The sequence below is a fragment of the Leptosomus discolor genome, chromosome 4 (assembly GCF_034619465.1).
Source record: "Leptosomus discolor isolate bLepDis1 chromosome 4, bLepDis1.hap2, whole genome shotgun sequence".
NCBI lineage: Eukaryota > Metazoa > Chordata > Aves > Leptosomiformes > Leptosomidae > Leptosomus > Leptosomus discolor.
Window position 1 is genome coordinate 109,157 of NC_141394.1, and position 18,483 is coordinate 127,639.

The 18,483-nt window shown below is 44.2% G+C and overlaps 1 protein-coding gene across 6 annotated transcripts in view; it reads left to right on the forward strand.

Moving 5' to 3' along the window:
* Nucleotides 1–18,003, forward strand: part of ELF2 (E74 like ETS transcription factor 2) — a 35,389-nt gene extending 17,386 nt beyond the window's left edge. The window contains exons 1-7 of one of the 6 annotated variants that reach the window (XM_086463785.1): nucleotides 214–271; nucleotides 7,353–7,466; nucleotides 8,460–8,633; nucleotides 10,660–10,746; nucleotides 14,893–15,085; nucleotides 15,480–15,833; nucleotides 16,289–18,003. In XM_086463785.1, the coding sequence (XP_086319911.1) occupies nucleotides 214–271; nucleotides 7,353–7,466; nucleotides 8,460–8,633; nucleotides 10,660–10,746; nucleotides 14,893–15,085; nucleotides 15,480–15,833; nucleotides 16,289–16,916 (1,608 nt within the window). In that variant the 3' untranslated portion in view covers nucleotides 16,917–18,003. Of the gene's footprint in view, nucleotides 1–213; nucleotides 272–7,352; nucleotides 7,467–8,459; nucleotides 8,634–10,659; nucleotides 10,747–14,892; nucleotides 15,086–15,479; nucleotides 15,834–16,288 lie in introns of those variants that run through there. The other 5 variants (XM_086463786.1, XM_086463782.1, XM_086463784.1 and 2 more) reach the window with 5 other exon arrangements.
* Nucleotides 18,004–18,483: the final 480 nt, after the last annotated feature.

Genomic DNA, 18,483 nt, shown 5'->3' on the forward strand with positions numbered 1-18,483 from the left:
GGCGGCGGAAGGATCGCGTGCGCCGCCCCGCAGGAAGCGCTCCCGCCGCCGCCGCGCCGTGGCGGTGCCCGCGCCGCTCTCCTTGCCCCGCGCCGCCTCGCGGGAGCGCGCCTCGCCGCCGGCTCCCCCCAGGGCGCGCGTGCGCGCGTGTGCCCGGCGCGCGCGCGCCCGCCGGCCGGCCGGTCAATGTGAAGCCGCTCCGGCAGCGTAAACATGGCGACGTCCCTGCATGAGGGGCCCACGAATCAGCTCGACCTCCTCATCCGGGCCGGTAAGCTGCACCGTGCAGCTGCACCGGGAGGGTGTGGGGGGGAAGTGGGGGGGGGAAGTGGGGGGGGGGGAGGAAGCGGCGGCGGGCGGGGAGGCCGTGGAGGGCAATCAGGAAGCGATCGCCTCGGTAGCGGGCGGCCCGGCGGCAGCTGTCCCCGGGGCGGGCGGCCCCGCCACCGCCGCGAGTGCGGCGGAAGTTGCGGCGGGGCGGGTGGAGGGGTTTTGCGGCGTTTGCGCGGCCGGGGCGAGAACCAGGAAGTGTGCGAGATTGTTGTCCTCCCGCCTCCCCCGGCCCGGCCCGGCCCTCCGGGCGCCGCCGCCACGCTGTCTGAGCGGGCTGGCCGAGCGCCGCCGCCGCGCAACGCACGCAGGGCCGCGGCCCGGCCCCCCCGGGCGCTGCGCACCCCTACTGCCTGCCGCCCCCACCTCCCCTTGCCCTTTTAAATTCGGCGGTGGGGCGGGAGGAGGCGCCCGCGGGCGGCGGCCGCGGCCCACGTGTGCGGTGCGGTGCGGCGCGGCGGCGGGGGGGGGGCGGGCGGTGCACCCTCCCCCGCGCGCTCTGCGTAGCGGAAGCGGCGCGTTCCTCCGGGGCCCCACGAGCGCGAGGGGAGCGGCGGCCGCTGCGCGCCAATGGGGGCCGCTGCCGTTGGCGGCCGGAGGGCGGCGGGGCGGGGCGGGGCGCGGCGGCCGCCAATGGGCGCGCGGCGGGCGGCGGAGTGGCGGCTCCCCGCGGCGCTGACGGGGCGCGCACGGAATTGGAGGGAAGCGGAGTGTAAACACGGAAGTGGCGGAGCCGCCGCCGGGCCGCACGTGGCCGCCTCGACCCTCACGTCCGCCCCCGGAGGCCGGGAGCAGCGACGGCGGGAGGGGCCGGGGCCGCGCTGCCGGCGGAGGCGGGAAAGGTCCGGCGGAGAGGAGCTCTCCGGGCGGCTGCCGCGGGCAGCGTGGGCCGGGCACCTCCTGGCCGCATCTCTGCACGACTGGGTCTTGAAGCCCCGTGCCCAGGCCCGGCCGGTACGAGGGCCTTTTACCCTAGCTCTGGCACCTTGTCAGTGACGTGTCCAGCACCGGGAACGGTTTAGGCTCTTCTGGTTTTGCTAAGCCTGCCACTTCTGCCAGCAGGACGTTCCAGTGATCCCAGGATTTGTCTTTGAGCCCTGGAGAACACACAAGCAGGGTTACAGTGCTCAGAAACACAAACACGATGGCAAACCTTCTGTTCTCCACAGAAGTCATACCAGCTATGATATAATTTTTGTCCTTACAAGGTGGAACTCAACTTTTTCAAGTAGTCCTCGGAAGTTGCCCGCAGCAGTGCGGTGTACAGTAGTATAGGTAACGGACATGCGGTTAGTGCCCGGGCAGGAACCCATGGGGAGCGTGCTGTGATGCTGCCTTTGCATTGGCATGGCCGTAGGTTTGTAGGAGCGTGAACGTGTGCTAAAGGTAAATGCTCTGTCATTTACAATGTAGTAAGATACCCTTTTGAAAAGGGGAGCAAGTTGCCTAGTCTTCATAATGGTTTATTTTTTTTAATGTAGAAAAACACCTGGGGTTTTTTGGAGGGGGGGGTGTAACCCCAGGCACAGATGAAAACTTGCACAAGAAAGCAGCAAAGAACTGTTCTGCTACGGAGCAGAAGTGGAGCGTGTCATAAGCGTTCAGACGCTGCCCTGTGTACGGTGGAGAAGACGCCTTCACTTTGCCAGCAGAAAGCGTTTCCCGATTCCTGCAGGGCTTGCCACTGCCAGAAGTTTCAGCCCATTGGTTTTTACTTTGGGTTGTCGATGGACAGCGAACAGCGAACGCTTAAGTAGTTGATCATTGTGTCAACAGCTTCTGAAGTCACTATGCCTAGATTGCCCCTGAGCCAGCTGTCAGATAAATAAGCAATGACCTTTGTGTTGCTCTTTCTGGTGTCCTTAGCCCAGCCAACTTAATTTTTTTTTTTGATACTTGCATCGCAGCAAGGGGTACAGACGGCAACACACATCTAGTATTCCTGTTGTCATACTATCAGGATACCACATCTGTTTACTTATTTATGAATGTAGGTGGTATCATGTTGATTTAAGAGAGGAATCCTTTATCCTACGGGATTATATTAATTATGCCTTGCCTTTTCCTCTGGCTGCTGGCTTCAGTGTTGACAAAACTTCAGCATGTTTGATAACTGTGGGAAGAAAGCTGGACCAAAATTGTTACTGCTTAAGGCTATCTTAATTGCAGGTTGTCAGAGCTACTCCTAAATGACTTTACAAAGATGTGTTTTGGTTTTGTAGCTAGTACTTCTCTCAATATTGGGCTGATGATGTACTGCTCCCAGGGAAACAAGTGTTTCGAGATGGTCACTCTTGCCTTCATTTCTGACAGCGGGTATGCAGAGGGTTGTGTATCACCCTTACGTTGTGCGTGGCTGAAAGTCTCTTGAACGAGCAGAGCCAGGCTTGGGGAAATGTTAACAACCCCAAGGAACTGTTCTTCAGTTTCTGAACAAACATGTGCCATAAAACACACAGTAAACTGGAAATGCTTTCTTTTCTAGTCAGATGCTGCACACAGAAAGATTTCTGGGTATTAGATATATGGGCGATTCAGCTGTTTTTAATTAAAATGTGGCTTAGGCACTGTTACTGCCTTCCACTGCTGTTTGCTGTGGTCTTTCAAATGCTGAGATAAAACAAGCACGTGAAGGCCAATAAACTTTAATGAGGTCTGTTAGTGTACGTGTAGTCACTCTTGACTGAGTTTCGTGCTTGGAATTGTGAATTCTTCATTAAAGTATTGCTCTGCTTGCCTGGTAGTATTAAAGGATAAGCTATTGTGACTCGGGTGCTGCAGTTAAGTGTTGACCTTGTAAGTGCAGACATTGATGGCTCTTCAGATAAAGAGAGGCGAGCTGTACCGCAATTTCAAAAAGCACCATTTTGAAAATGGCAGTCCCATTTTTTTTGTCCCATCACTTGCTTTTATTCATTTTGCTACTCTTGTTTTCTGTTAAAACTGGGGACATTGTTACAAAACGGATATGTTGCCAGTATTCTCTTCTGTAAAGCTAAAGTGTGGCACTGTCAGACTTAATTTCCAAATTTGTATTTTGTAACAGCTGTTGAGAGCCTTGAATAATCTACTGTACATGCTGTTTGCTTAGAAAGTGGAGCTAGAAGACATTAGGTCAACAGTGAAGATAGTTGTCAACTAACCTAGTTAACTTTTTACATTTTAAAAATTGAAATTGTTTTCTTTTCTAAGAGGATTTTTTTTTTCTTAAAACAAACCAGAAATTAGTTTTTAATTAACTATTGTAAAATAAAGTGTCAAGGAGTCAGATTTCTTCATAATAGCATTAAGATGAGGTTTGGTTTAAAAGAGTGAAAGATAAGGGGTGGTGTTAGCTTTGATGTGTTGTAGGTCGGTAAATGGCAGTTCTTGGGTTACTCAGTTACCAAAGTCTGAAAAATTTACTTCTGTCCCTGTACAGTAGTTTGCTTCATGTGGGCAAGTGGTATCATTTCTGAGTATATAAGGTAACAGAGCTACATCTTAAGTTGTTTACTGGAGCAATACAGTCTGTTTGAGCTTTGGGAGTCTTGTGTATATGCACAGTGGTACCGTAGTGGATACTTTAAATATAAGAGAGAATTTGTGAATTGGACATTTTTAAAGAAACGGGCCATACACGTCATTCTTGTGTTAGAAACTTTTCTGCCCGCTGTGATACTGCGCTTGTGCATCACACCTTGGATGTACCGCGAGGAGACGCGGGTTGCTGTGAGGATGTGTGTTTGCGTGGCACAGGCTGTACAAGCCTGAAGGGTGCTGCGCAGCGAATAACCGCCAGTGATTTTCTGTGGTGATGGCTTTTGACCGAAGTTGGCTTTTTTTTTTTTTTTTTATCACGGAATCCTACTCCTTTGGTTTGCCTTTTCCCCCCCTTGTCTTTACTGTGAGCAGCAATACCAAGTGTTGTGACACCAGCATAGTTTGGTTGATGACACTTGATCTAGCCGTCTGCAAGAACAGCCACCTGGATTTTCCTTGTCCCATCCCTTCTCTGAGAGAACCTGTCCCCCTGCTTTGTCTTCTGGGGTAGCTTTTCTACCCATATTTTTCATCAGCACCATGTCTCCTGGCTCAGCATTCTGACTTGCTCTCTTCTGTGTGATAATTCCCAGAGTGGCAAGAAGACATTTTGTGTAAAATTTGCATTGAGTTACAAATTTGCACTTTTCTCTTCCAAATGTGTTGGTGCAACAACGTTGCTTGAGCACAACTGAAAACTCCTGGTTCTCACTGGGTAGACAAACGCTTCTGGGGTTAAAACTGTGGACTGGCCACAGGAGAATGTAGCTAGCTGAGACGACTTCAAACTTGCCGATAGCCCTCATTTTAGTAAATATTTTAATAGATGGCTTTTCGGCACTGTTAGGTTAGTCTATTAACCGTCCTGATGGACAGACAGCATGTGTGTTGTTGCAGCCAAAACCAGAAGTGTTACTATTTTTTTCTTTATGTTTTTTAGGTGGCAATATTAGTGGAGTCCTAAGTAACTCATGTTGGAAAAAGTGTGAAGTGTGTATTTTGTAATGTCAGAGGCTTTTAAGGAGTAGATAGTGCTCTTTTTATTGGAAATGGAAGGGTTATTTAGGGCAGAGGTTGAGTGGCTCCTTTGCCCCTTCGCTCTGTTGTTATGGTAGTGCAACCTTGGTCCCTAATGCTGGAGGGGGTTTGCATCTGCTTTCCTTCCACTCTGGCCCCCTGGAAAAGTACAAAGATGACTTTCAGCTATCTTTTTTGCCTTGTTCCTGCTCTCTTCTAAGTACCTCTTACTTGTGGTGCAGCGTCTAAACGGTTCCCTACAGGAAATACTTTGGATACAAAAGTAGGAAAATACTGTGTGCTTTCAAGCATTGAGAAGTAGATGACTTAAATAAGCTAATTCAGTTCTCTTTTACAATTGAAATTTGGCAGCTGTTTGAGTTTCTTTACAGAAGTCCTTCGTGTACTGAACCTGCTATGTGCGCAGAAGCAAGCTAACTAGTTGTCCCCAAAATGGTAACCAGCAGAAACAGAAATGAAAATTATACAGCTCTTTGCTGCAGGGGAGCAGAGGGGTTTCTGGAAAAGCTTTGCTGACCTGCTCTAAATCTTTTTTTGTACTTTAGAATAGTAATATATTAAATGCTGATTTGGACTTTCTACTTCCAGTATTGGTGTAGGATTGATACATTTATAATGACTAGCTGAATATTGTTACTGTACTTTGGTGATCAGTGGAAAGTTTTATCTGCTAGTCATCGATTTCTGTGCAACTGAATCTTCTCTTCAGAAAGAAAAATGTAGAGGGTTTTCTGCAGGCAGTCCATTTTAGTGCAGGTGTTCAGCCTCTGGCTTGGGACACACCCAAACTACTGCTTGGGAAGGAAGCAGCAGCTGCCGGGGCAGGGGGAGCACCCAAGTCCTGCAGCTGGGGAAGGGGCTCGCGGTGCAAAGCTCTTGCTGATGGCCACTGGTTGTCCAAGGGGCAGAGCCTGCCGCAGCGACCCTTTCCTTTAGCGTGATTTTCCTGTGCTCTTATGTAGGCTTTTATTCTTCCCAGCCCTGGGGTAAAGTGGTGGTGGAATGTCAGCTTTATCAGGCATCTGCTATTCCAAAAGATAAAGCCCCTTAAATAGCATCCCAGAAGAGGGCTGTGGTGGGAATCCAGCAGTGGGCCATCGGGTGGACAGCCGGGCTGGTTCAGTGGGACATTTCAGTTGCCCAAAATTCTGCATTTGTGAACCTTCCAGATTTTATTCGCTTTCAGCTTCTGGTTTGTATGTTTAGTCTGCTGGCTGGTAGGTTTTTCGAAGTTTTAATCCTTGCATTTAAGTATACTACAATATGCTGGAAGGTTTTTCCCTATATGTGCCTGCATGAATCCGCTTGTATCTAGTGCTTTCTTTAATCAGAAGAAACGCCAGCGGTATTTTCCCTGCTTTTCACTCAAGTTGTTTCGTAGACATTTTCAGTAACAGGATAGGTGCCTTGAAGTTCTCATAGAGAATTATTACCGAATCCTCTTTAGTTCTTTGACACTGGAGATAGGTGACCTTGCTTACGCTAAAGATAGATTTCCTGGGCTGCTGGCTGCCTCGCTGGAGCGGTTCAGCTTTGAGGAGATGGCCATAAATGGAAAGAGCAACTGGAGAGAGCTGGCGTACCTTAGCGAGAGTGTGGATGATGTGCAACAGGTGTTTCTGCAGTCGCCGCTTTTAAAAACCTTTGCAAGGGTGAGGAACATGCAGTTAGCCAGGAATAGGGTTGTGGTTTTAATGGAGAAGTTGGGGGTTTTTTTAGTGTTGCTGCTGTGTTCAAGTTGCTGTGATCTGCGCTGTATCAAACTTCAATATGCTCTCTTGAAGTGACTTTAAATTATTTTTGATTAATAACTTAGTTTTCATAAACTTTCAGAACTTGGAAAAAAAAGGATATTTTTACCTTCTTCCCTTAGTTACTGCTTAAAAAAAAAAAACCCTGTGTACTGTTTTTTATGCTTTGCGTTTTGTTTTTTAACAACCAAGCCTGCTAAACCCAACTCATGGATATTTTTAGCGTCAGAAAACGAAACTGGGTATATCTGTTTTGCAAACTATTCTTATACTATATCTGTATATTCAAACAGACTGAAAATCTGGAGAGGTGATCTTTAGATTTTAATGGGATAATAGTTGGAGATGGTACTACTTCCTTGCTCTGCTGTGTTAGTTTGTAACTGTCCTTATTACAACCTGGTTTGCTCTGGTTAACATGAAGGCAGAAGACAAATCTGAGGAGTCTGATCCTGTAAGCTCTTGAACACCTCATAGAAATGAGGAGCTTGGTTGTGAGCCACAAATCTAATCTAAGAAGTGGCAGTGTTGGTTCTGCTTGTCTCGTGTCTTCCCTAAACATTTCTGTTGACTGGGAGGTACAAAAGGTGTGAAGACCCCTGACAATTTTGGGATCTTCATGTTTAAGATTGAGTAGTGCAGTTGTACAGTAATACATGTGGACTTCTTAAAAGTAATCTGTTCTTGTTCATCTTTTTTATCCTTCTGCAGTGGAAGCATCTGTTCATGGAAGTAATGTGCACTGCACGGATAAGACCATTGAGGCTGCAGAGGCCTTGCTTCATATGGAATCTCCTACCTGCCTGAGAGATGCCAGGAGTCCTGGTATGTCAGCCACAGTTTTTGCTCTGTGAGCCATTCCTCCTTCCACTAATTATTAAAACAAGCAAATTGGGAAACCTGCCTCTGTGGAGAACCGTATGCTGTTTAAAACTTCGCTTGCTTATTTCAAAACTACTGATTTGTGTGAGTTTTTACATGGTATCTCCACCCTGTAACAAGTATACTTACGGATTAAATCATATATCCAAGAGAGGTTCTTGGGTAGAGGTCCTTGAGTTCATTTAAAATGAATTTTTCTGTGTGAACATCAGGAAATACTTTTTCACTGTACAGGTGACCGAGCACTGGTAGAGATTGCTCAGAGAGGCTTTGGAGTCTCCGTCCTTGGAGATACTCAGAAGCTTTCTGGACATGGTCCTGGGCAGCTGGTTCTAGGTGGCCCTGCTCTAGCAGGGGGTTGGACCAGGTGCCCTCCAACGCTCACTTCTAACCTTAACCACTCTGTGGTTCTGTGAATTTGACATTCTAAATTGCTAAAATAAAGAGTTATTTTAAGGGAGAAGTGTTTTTATCAGTTTTTCTATTTTAGAAAGAATATCTGAACACGCTGTGTTGTGAAGTGTTACCAGTTTAAAAAAAACCAAAACTTAATGTTGATGATTACTTTAACTTGATCTTCCTTCTGAAGCTAATGTATGTTGGATGAAATAATGTTCAAACTGAAATTCAAAAGCTACACAATAGGAAGTGGAGGTTGGAATAAGGATCAAAACTTAATTTCTAATTTGTTTCATTTAAAATCGAGTTTAGTTCTAAAAAATATCGGTGTGATACTTGTCTTACGCTTACAATACTGGCAAGCATGTGTGGTTTTGAGAATTGGATTGATTTTCTAGGTGACAGGTTGTTGGAGCAGAATCTTGCTATACTATTGCGTATACTTTGCTTAAAATAATTTCATGTAAGGTACATTAAAATAATCAGGTAGAAACTTCATCAGATACTATTTTCCTTTTTTATTGTCTTCCCTCGTAGTGGAAGTTTTTGTCCCTCCTTGTGTGTCATCCCCAGAGTTTATCCATGCGGCCATGAGACCTGATGTTATCACAGAAACTGTGGTGGAGGTATCAACGGAGGAATCTGAACCAATGGATGCATCTCCTGTTCCAACTTCCCCTGATACCCATGAGCCAATGAAAAAGAAGAAAGGTATGTAGGGCTCTTCATAGGAGCAGTCTCAGAACTTATTTCTGATGTGCACTGCTGCAGATGGTGTGGTTGATACAGCTGGAGGTAGGCTAGATGATCTGATTTCTTTGCTCATATGTTCATACTGATTGGAGTCTGAAATGCGAGTTCTTAGAAAATGAATGCAACAAGAAGAAAGAAAAAAAGTAGTAAGAGAATGGGGTTCGCTGAGCCATGAAGGAAAATGATGTCTTTGTTGTTGCGTTTTTTATGCACGGTTTACAAAGCAGAGGAAGGGTAGGGAAGGGTTCAAAAGAAGACTTGTGTAGGTAAACATTGGTGTCCCAAATATGGATATATTTGGAGAGCAGGTAGACTCAGGGTTCTTCTAGTGAAAGAGCAGGGTGAATACTAACTTGCAAAACCATCCATCACTTTACAAAACCAGTACAAGATCTTCCTTGTAAGAGAAATATCTTATTTGTCCGATTGGCGTGTCTTGGAGAAGAAACTATTCGGAACGGTGTTTGAGTTCTAAGCATTCAGCTACCAAATGAGAGGTTGGCACCGGGCGAGGTTTCTCTCTGGTCTAGTAGTTTTCTTACAGGCAACAATACAATGCACATAACTGTAGGAATATTGTTTTATTAGACGTTCCAGAGATGCTAAGATTTACTTGTACTTTAAGGGAAAAAATGCGATGTAGTGATAAAGTGATATAAATCTAAGATCTGTGAGTTCTAGATTTAATAAAAACACACACATAACAGATAACTGTTACTCTACTGTAAAACACATAAGCAAGAAAATTATGATTAAAGCATTTCCTTAGCTGTAGTTGTATGCTGGATTTAGACTATTTCTTTGTATTGCACAGTCTGTTTGGATGGTCATTACTGGGTGGATTGCCTTATGGTACTGTGCTCAGGAAGTTCTCAAATTCTATGACAGTTATTTTGTGAATATTTTTTTCCTATTACAGAGTCCAAATCCCTGCTCTTAAGTGTGTAAAGTCATTCAGCCAAAGTTACAGAGCCATAACGTTGGTCTTCATAATTAGTGCCTTTTGAAAGGCAGTGTTTAATGAAGAACATTGTTCATCAGCAAAAATTAATGCTTTTGTGCCTGAGGTAGGGGAGTGAATCATTGCTGCTTGCCTTTAACTGAAGGCAGAAGCGTGGACTGTTGACAGCCTGCTGCTGGGGGGTGTGATCCTCTTCTGTGCTTGGGCCTGTTTACCTTGCGTGAACAGGTCACTGGAGTGTGAAAGGAGGAAGAAGCCGCAGGTCTTGCTGGGAGAGGATTTCCCTGGAGCGAGAACGTAGGCAGCTGTGAGGCTGCCGCTTGCGGAGGAAGGAGTCCCCTGTTGAGCCTCTGGCAGGGGCAGGCACAGGGTAGGAGGAGGCGTGTGGGAGCCCTGCCAGCCCGCCGTGAGCTGGGGCGAGGCAGCCCCACACCGGGGCAAGGAGGCTTCCAGCGCCGCCCAGAGCTGTCCTGCGTGGCTGTGGCTGCCAGCGCCGTTGGTAGCTGCCTCAATGCTCTGCCATGTGTGAAGCCCCTGCAGCACAGCTCGCGCACTGAGTGAGAGCTCCTGTCTGCAGCTTTTAACGGAGAGGTGCAAGGTGGAAGTGAATGTTTATGATTTCGGTAGTAAAATGTCTTAGGAAAACTGATGCTTTGATACATGCCCATGCTAGAATACCAGAAACAAAGCAGCAGAAGAAATAATACATTTCAGAGTGAAGCAGACTAAAAGAATGCAAATAAATTAAAGTTTTACTGTACACATTTGGTGCTTACCTCACCTGCCATTAACTTGTCTGAAACTGAGTTAATTCTGCCTGTGAAATAAGCAACTAAATAAATGATGAATTAAACTGCAGGTGCAGTAGTAATAATCGTAAGAACTTAGGTTTAACCATACCTGTAGCAAGGAGATGCCAGGGGAAAAAACCACATGAACTGCTTCTTTCAGCAAAGACAAACTATAAAATACTTTTATTCTGCATATGATTAATACTTTTCCCCCACCATGTTTTATGTGCAGCTGGCCGTAAACCAAAGACCCAACCATCGGCTATATCTGATGGGTCTCCAGATCTAGGTATAAAGAAGAAACCTAGAGAAGGCAAAGGTATGTCTGTTCCATTTATTGACTCTTTAAAATTATGCACTGTGTATGTATTGTGTCTGTCAGAGAAAACACATAGATCTTTAAAAGTTTGGTGGGCGAGTTTGTACAGACTTCACTAGAATTTTAATTTTATTTGATGTCTTCCAATTTGTGCAAGATCTAGCACAAGGATGTGTGGAACTGCTCTAGAAGTGCCCTGATTTTTTGTTTGCTTTGCTTCGTGTGTGTTGGCTCGCGCTGTCTTTTGTGTTGTGTGTTAACTTACTGCTAGACACATAATTTGTTGAGCTGCTGCTGAAAGGCTTGTTCTCAAGTAGAAGCGGTTTATGGGTGTTTGTAATGGCGATGGTTGAAAATATGTTAGTTGATTCACAAACTTCAGTGGGAATATGTTCCTTGACTAATAGATTCAGTTTGGCTTAAGGGGAAAAACAAATTAGGATCTCTGTCTTCACTGGTTTGAGCGAGGGATTTTGTGCAGGAGAGTCGTACTTTCCTGATGTTTCTCCTGGTAACTAGTGAGTCCTTTCTTGGACGCCAAGGCCCTGCTACTCACCCAGCAGGGAGGCAGACTAGGGCATTTGCTCGCAGGTTACCTTTCAGTTGGTGTGCAGCGTATCAGCTCTTCCCCTGCTTATAAGTGAAAAATGTGGGTCTCTTCCCCACTTACAGCATTGAACGTTGTTTGGAGATGTTGCTATGGCTAGGAGAAACAAAGTTTAGTGACTTTTCAGTGGCAGCATACCAGCTGAAACAGTGTGCCGTGGTCAGCTCCACTATTCTTTTGGGATTTGTTTGAAAGCAAGATCTCCTGTTTACATAATTCCGTATCTGGGTACAGCTCCTGAGTCATCATTTTTGTCAGTAGGGCAAGGAAGAATGGGACTGATGTCGTGCAGATGTTAGCTCATGAAAACCAGCGCAAACAGTAATTAAACTTCCCCGCAGCAGCCACTGTGTCGTCTATGGATTTGGATGTAGCAGTGGACCTCAATGAAGATCACAGATTTTGCATCTGCTGTACTTAAAAGTACATCTTGTTTAATTTTCTTTTTTTTTTGAGTGTTCTTAAAGCCTTCCTAGCTTTCTTTCTAATTCTGATTTCACTATTACAGCTTTCCGTTACCTGAATAGTGCTTGCAAAGTGTCCCAGTTCCTAGTCTGCTGCACAAATAACTTTGAGAAAGGGTGCCTATATTTCTGTCTCTTCTAGTTTTTGTCTGTACCAGTGATTTCACTCTATAGCTGTTTGTTTTATGAATCGGGAGATGGTACTGCTTTGGGGTTTTGTGTGGGGTTTTTTTTGTTGTTGTTTTTTTTTTCTGTGCACCCTCATAATGACCTACTTACGTCTCTTGTTTCTCACAAGGTATCTCATTCCATGTTTTAAACTGCAACTGGCATAAAATAAAGGTTTTTTTCTTAGTGTAGGCTAACTTGATGTCCTGCAAAATATTTTTTTACTGGATTTATTTTTTGTTATTTATTTTTAAAAATTACTGCAAATATATGCAGTGTTATTTTGGAAAATGAGGAATTATTCGTAGAGCTCAGTACTGTCAGCAGAGTTAAGTCATGGTGGAGGAGGAGGAGGACGGCTGGTTGGACACATAGGTACTCCTTCCTTTGTGCATTCCTGATACTTTCTGGTGCAAAGTGAAGCGGCTGTAAATGTTATTTAATTCTGCCCTTCAGTTTATTATACAGGAGGAAGTGGAGACTTCTTAATATTTTTTCTTAAAGTGAGAAAGTATTTCTTTGTCCTCACGTAGTGGATTAGCAGTTTAGGCATGGTTTCTCTTTCCGTATTTTGTTTCTCACTTGCATAAATACTCTTTTTAATGTGTGGGCAGTTGGAGGGAGCAAAACTGGCTTTCACCTTCTTCACGTAGATGCTGGTACCAATGTTCATTGGTACCCACGGTGCCTTTTATCACCCATGTACTTGCTGGCCAGTAACCCTTCTGTTTTGAGACAACAGCTGACGTTCTTAAGTAGCCGGTAGCTGTAATAATTGGCCAGCCACAAAAATTCATCTCGTGCAAAATCTACTCTGTATTGAAGTTGAGATAGCTAGTGATAATGTCTAGCTCAGTGGCTACTTACAGTCCTGGTTAGTGTGAAACCTTTCAGGAGTGGAGACGAGAGCTGTTAAATAAGACTTCTGTCTTCCTAGCAAGGTGCGGTACGTGTTTGTCTGCCAGGCTGACCTTATGGATGCTTAAGAGTGGCACGACTGTAAACCTCTTCAGATAATACATTTTACAGTGTGTCTGTCTCTTCTTCAGGAGTCTGTAAGCTTGAATTCATAGTTTTAGGGAAGTCTGGGTTCTAAGGAGAAAGTGCTTAAAAATGGTTCAAGATGGTATTAAACATGTCTAAAATAAGCTTTTTGTGTGAAAGGCATAGCAGCTATAGCTGACACAGCAGCCCACCTGAATTATCACTGGGTCTTACTGGCAATAGATGGCTTCAGAGTAATACAGGTATTGCATAGTCCTCCTGTGGAAAAATGTTGTTATTTAGTCAATGTAGAGTATAAGGGAAAAGAAGAAAACTGCTGAGTGAGCAGCGCTGTTCTTGCCGAAAAATTAGGCGCTTTCAGGAATGATTTCGAGTTCCTGTTTGCTTCCTAATACTGAAGCCCACTTATATTTTTGCAAAAAATCTGTGGCAGACCTACAGCATTTGGCAGTGGACTGATAAATTCTATTTCTGAGCAGCTAAGGAAAAAAAAAGCGGGGGGGGGATTAATTCCCTAAAATCTAGAATGAGTTCAGGATTCCCGAGTTCTCTTGTCAACTCTTTCCTCATTACAGGTCCTACTCACATGTCTCTGAAATCCAGTGGAAGCTGCGTTTTGGTAGCTCTTGAGTCAGTATTTACTGTTTATTGGAGCATGTGGTAAAGTACATTTATTGTCTGTCTGTGAGGTCGCCTTCCAGAAGATGGAAGAAGACGGAAACTTACCCTTTGAGGTTTTTCAGAGATAGCTAACTTCTTGGAGTCTGCAACAGTGGCCTTTAACCTGCCTTAATGTATTTTAATTGTCTTCAGCATGGCATAACATGCGCTATGCTGGGCCACCAAATCTCAGGAGTTAATGACCTTTTTTCACACACACATACAAAAAAATTTAATGTATTTTTATTTGGTCTGTGTCGCCCCCAGAAACGTGATCAAGTGAAGAACTGGGATTAACAGTCTGAGGTTGTTATCCTTGTAGCTCTGTCTTTGTTCTCCTTTCTCAGATAATTTGAGGAGTCTTCTCCAAATACAAATTGGAACGTGATCTGGTTTTTTTCTTCTGCTTCTCTTCCCCCTCTCCTAGACGCAAATGGTGTAGTCAGAGTGCAGACAACCCTCACGTTATGTTTTATGCCATCCTGATAGTTAGTAATACACCCTGTCTTGGTGCTCCTCCAGTGGAAATGGTACACCTCTTGAATCCCGAAGAAGTACGTTAAATTCTTCTTCTGTAGGCCGACTTCATTCTGTATCCCCCTAATTACAGAATAGTGCATGGGATTCCTGCCACATGAAGTTGGACTGGCTTTGTGCCTAGAAGGATGTTGGTTGCTCTGCAGCGTACATTTGGGAAGGGCCAGGACACGGGCCTGTCACCAGACAGTGTGAGAGCCCTAGGTCCTGGACAGGAGGTGGTGTCACAAACTTAGCACAGTTGAGACGGTTTGTTATTGAAAGTGGTACGCCTTTTAAGAATTACTTATGTATATCCTCCTGTCCTTCGCTGTCATAAAATGCACTGGCATTTCCATTCCCTGTTTAAGCAAATATGAGAAGAAAATCAGGAGCTCTTGTCCTGCCTCTGCTGAACAGATGTAGGTTGTAGTGACTTGGAACGCCCTCCCACACTTCTTTTCAAGAATTGAGAATGGGCGCTGGATTGAACGGGCTGCTGTGCTGTTTAGCAGATCACTTGGATTAGCTCCTTTCAGAATGTAAATATTTATGGAGGCTTTGCTAAACTTAACAGAATGAATGAATATGTGCAGGGTATGTTACATACCCTCTTCTGTGATACATTTGCTTGTAATGCAGGTCATTCAGAGTTACCTATATATGGAGAACTTTCTGTTATCTTTAAAAGTGTATTTCTAATATTTGAATGCTTTCTGATTATAGGAAATACAACATACTTATGGGAGTTTCTTCTGGACCTTCTCCAGGACAAAAATACTTGCCCTCGATACATTAAATGGACTCAGCGAGAGAAGGGAATCTTTAAACTTGTGGACTCCAAAGCTGTCTCCAGATTATGGGGAAAACACAAAAACAAACCCGACATGAACTATGAGACTATGGGAAGAGCTCTGAGGTAAAAACTCTTATATCCGTAAGTTTTCTACTGTAATTTTAAATCTGATTCTTAATTTTGTCTATAGAAATACAACAGTTCTGAAATTTTAAAAGCTTTGGCATGTTGCTGACTTAGCTGTTTAACAAGCATCAGAGTCTTGCAGTTCTTACTGCTTTTTTATGCTACCAGTTTATTTGCCATTTAGTTCCTGAAGTAGGTATTTAAAAGGTCAGGTTTTTTTCAGCTAGATCCTTCGCGTTCTTTGTCAGTATGCTCTGTCAGCTTCTTTCCCTACCTTTGCACATTGTAGTTTTTACTGTGGTCACTTCAGATTTTCTTGTTAGCGTAGGATGAGGTTTTCTTTAAAATCTATTGCTATTTTGGTTACTACATAAATGTACTTTTCTTGCAGATACTACTATCAAAGAGGAATCCTTGCAAAAGTTGAAGGACAGAGGCTTGTATATCAGTTTAAGGAAATGCCAAAAAATATAGTTGTTATAGATGATGACAAAAGTGAGTCCTGCAATGAAGATTTGTCAATGCCTACAGATGAAAAGTCATTGGAAAGAGTGTCTTTATCTGCAGAAAACCTTTTAAAAGCAGCAACCTCTGCACGTGGAGGAAAAAATTCCTCTCAATTAAGCTATACCAGAACAGAAAAAGCAGTCACCAGAGTGGTGAATATTGCCTCACCAGCGCATGATCCATCGTCATCTCGTTCCTCAACTACCACTACTACTGTCCCGGCAACGACAGCTCCCAGGTTTGTATTAGTGTGGCTTGGGCTTGTTGTTTGCTATGGCAAGCAAATTTTTTGTTAGGAAGCTGTCTTTTAGTTTTTTGTTCTATGTTTTAAATGTTGGAAATAATTTCTGATTTGCAAGCAGCAGGTTGACGTGATAGAATACAAAGAAACGCTAGTTTATGAGATCAGAGCCAACTGCCAAAACACGTGCCCTCGTGCGTATTTTAAAATGATGTCGGGGGGATGACGGGGACGACAAAGAAATAGGAAACCTGCCTACTACATTTCCAAAGTCCTCTTGCTAGATGTGCAAAAGGGTTTTTTTTGTTTGGTTGGTTTGTTTGGTTTTGTTTTTTTTTTTCTTTAAAGAACCAATTGAAAATCTGTAAATCCTAGATTTGTCTGTCCCTCTTGTCATCTCTAATGGTGCCCTGTGTTTTGGTTAAACACACACATACTTCTTTATTTTACAGGACTGTACGTGTGGCAATGCAAGTGCCTGTTGTAATGACCTCTCTGGGACAGAAAATCTCAACTGTGGCAGTGCAGTCAGTAAACGCAGGGTCTCCGTTAATAACCAACACCAGTCCAACAACAGCGACAACTCCAAAGGTAGTAATCCAGACAATCCCTACTGTGATGCCAACCTCTGCTGAAAACGGAGACAAAATCACAATGCAGCCTGCCAAAATCATCACGATCCCTGCCACGCAACTGACGCAGTGTCAGTTACAAACAAAAACGGGCCTGTCCGGGTCAGGAAGTATCAACATCGTGGGAACCCCGTTGGCTGTGCGAGCACTGACCCCAGTGTCTCTAGCTCACGGGACACCAGTAATGAGACTCTCGGTGCCTGCTCAGCAGGCGTCTGGCCAGACTGCTCCCAGGGTGATTAGTGCAGTTATAAAGAGTCCGGAAGTTAAATCGGACACAGTGGCTTTGAAACAGGAACATGAAGTGAAAACACTGCAGCTGGTAAAAGAAGAGAAGCCAGCAGATGGAGGCAAGACTGTGACCCATGTTGTAGTAGTTAGCACGCCCTCAGCTATTGCCCTTCCTGTAACAATGAAAACAGAAGGAATCATAACGTGCGAGAAGTGAAGAACAGGTTGCTTCCAGCACGGACTTCTACACTGTTACGGTTTTGAATATACTGACATAATTGGGGGAGGGAAGTGGATGCAATCACCAAGTCGAAAAGGAGAGTTTTGAAATGTTAATAAACATGCATATGTTGAAGACTTACTGGAAAAAATATTATTTTCCCGTGCTTCAGTGGGAATTGAACCACATTGATATGCTGACAAAAACTGCCTCTTCCAGTTGGGAAACAGCTGAACGTATGGAGAAGGAAAGAGAGGGACTGAAAAGGGACCAAACAGTTCACTACGTTACCTGTCACCACGTTACACTAAGACCTGGAACACTAAGAGAGAGTTGTGTGAGAGGTTTGCCTTGGTTAGTTTTCAGGGGGAGAGGAAAGTCTCGTTGTTACAAATGGCAAATTTGATGCATTTTATATGCATACCAGCAATTACTACTGTGTGCCCACAGTACTCAACTGGTGCTATGTCAAAAACTCTGCTACTAGGTATTGTAGAATGTGAAATAAAGGAGAAGATTAAGGGGCTTCTAAAAGAAGACAGAGACCTAGAGGGATTTTTGTATCATACGGCTTAAGCAGATTCAAAATGAAAGCCTTAGACTGATTTTCAGTTATCTTTCTTGAAATAAGCTAATGGCTTGTTTGTGTAAAGCTTTTTTATTAAAACAAATTTTTTTAAAAATCTTGTACCTAGCACAGTATTGTTATAGAATGACATGTAACATATTTTGTATGGTAGTTAAAAGTCTGTCTAAATTTCTTAATTGTGGACAAAATAGCAGCAGGCTTTCTGCCTCCTGCTGTAACATGCCTGTGTCTCTCACTTAGCCTTGACATCCATGCATACATTTCAGTTTCAGCTCTACTCTATCACTTGAAAGGTCACACCCAGCATGAGCTTTTGTCAGGTAGTTCTAAACCTGTAAATTTATTTTTTAGTTGAAGTTAAGAGGGGAGTACCAGTGTTCAGAATGAACTACAATAGTTTGTATATTCAACATTTGAAGTATATTCTATTTTGTTGTACTCTTGTTTCAAAGTGTATTCAAGTAGGTTTTACTGAAATATAGAAACAAAATGTAATGCTGTTGGTCTGCTTTTTTTTAAAATTTTTTTCTTTCAACCCATTAACCTTCTTTTCTGCTTGTTTGAAATCTTGCAGGTGTTCAGCCTAAGGTAGCTGATATAGTGTGAAAGTTTGGAACTCCTCAGTACTCTGGTACTCCGAGCGGCTGAACAACTCTTCCACACAGTATTCTGAAACGTTTTTCATTGAAGTATATGAGAAGTTTGCGGTAGTTGGTGAGGTAACTCCTGACAGGGGTCTGGTTCTCTTTTGCTTTCTCAGGACGGTGAGCATACACAATGTTCTTGCATTGTGGTGAATCACATGAGTGCTCATGAAATAACTTGAGTAGCTTAAGAAATTATTGCCCTCCAGCTGACAGGGGATAACTTTGTGTGCGCTCCCAGTCGTTTTAATGCAAAGACGACAGGGTTTCCTTAAATGATTCTGAGAATCAATAACTTCTAGAGCTCTGTGATGAACCATCTAACTGTTCC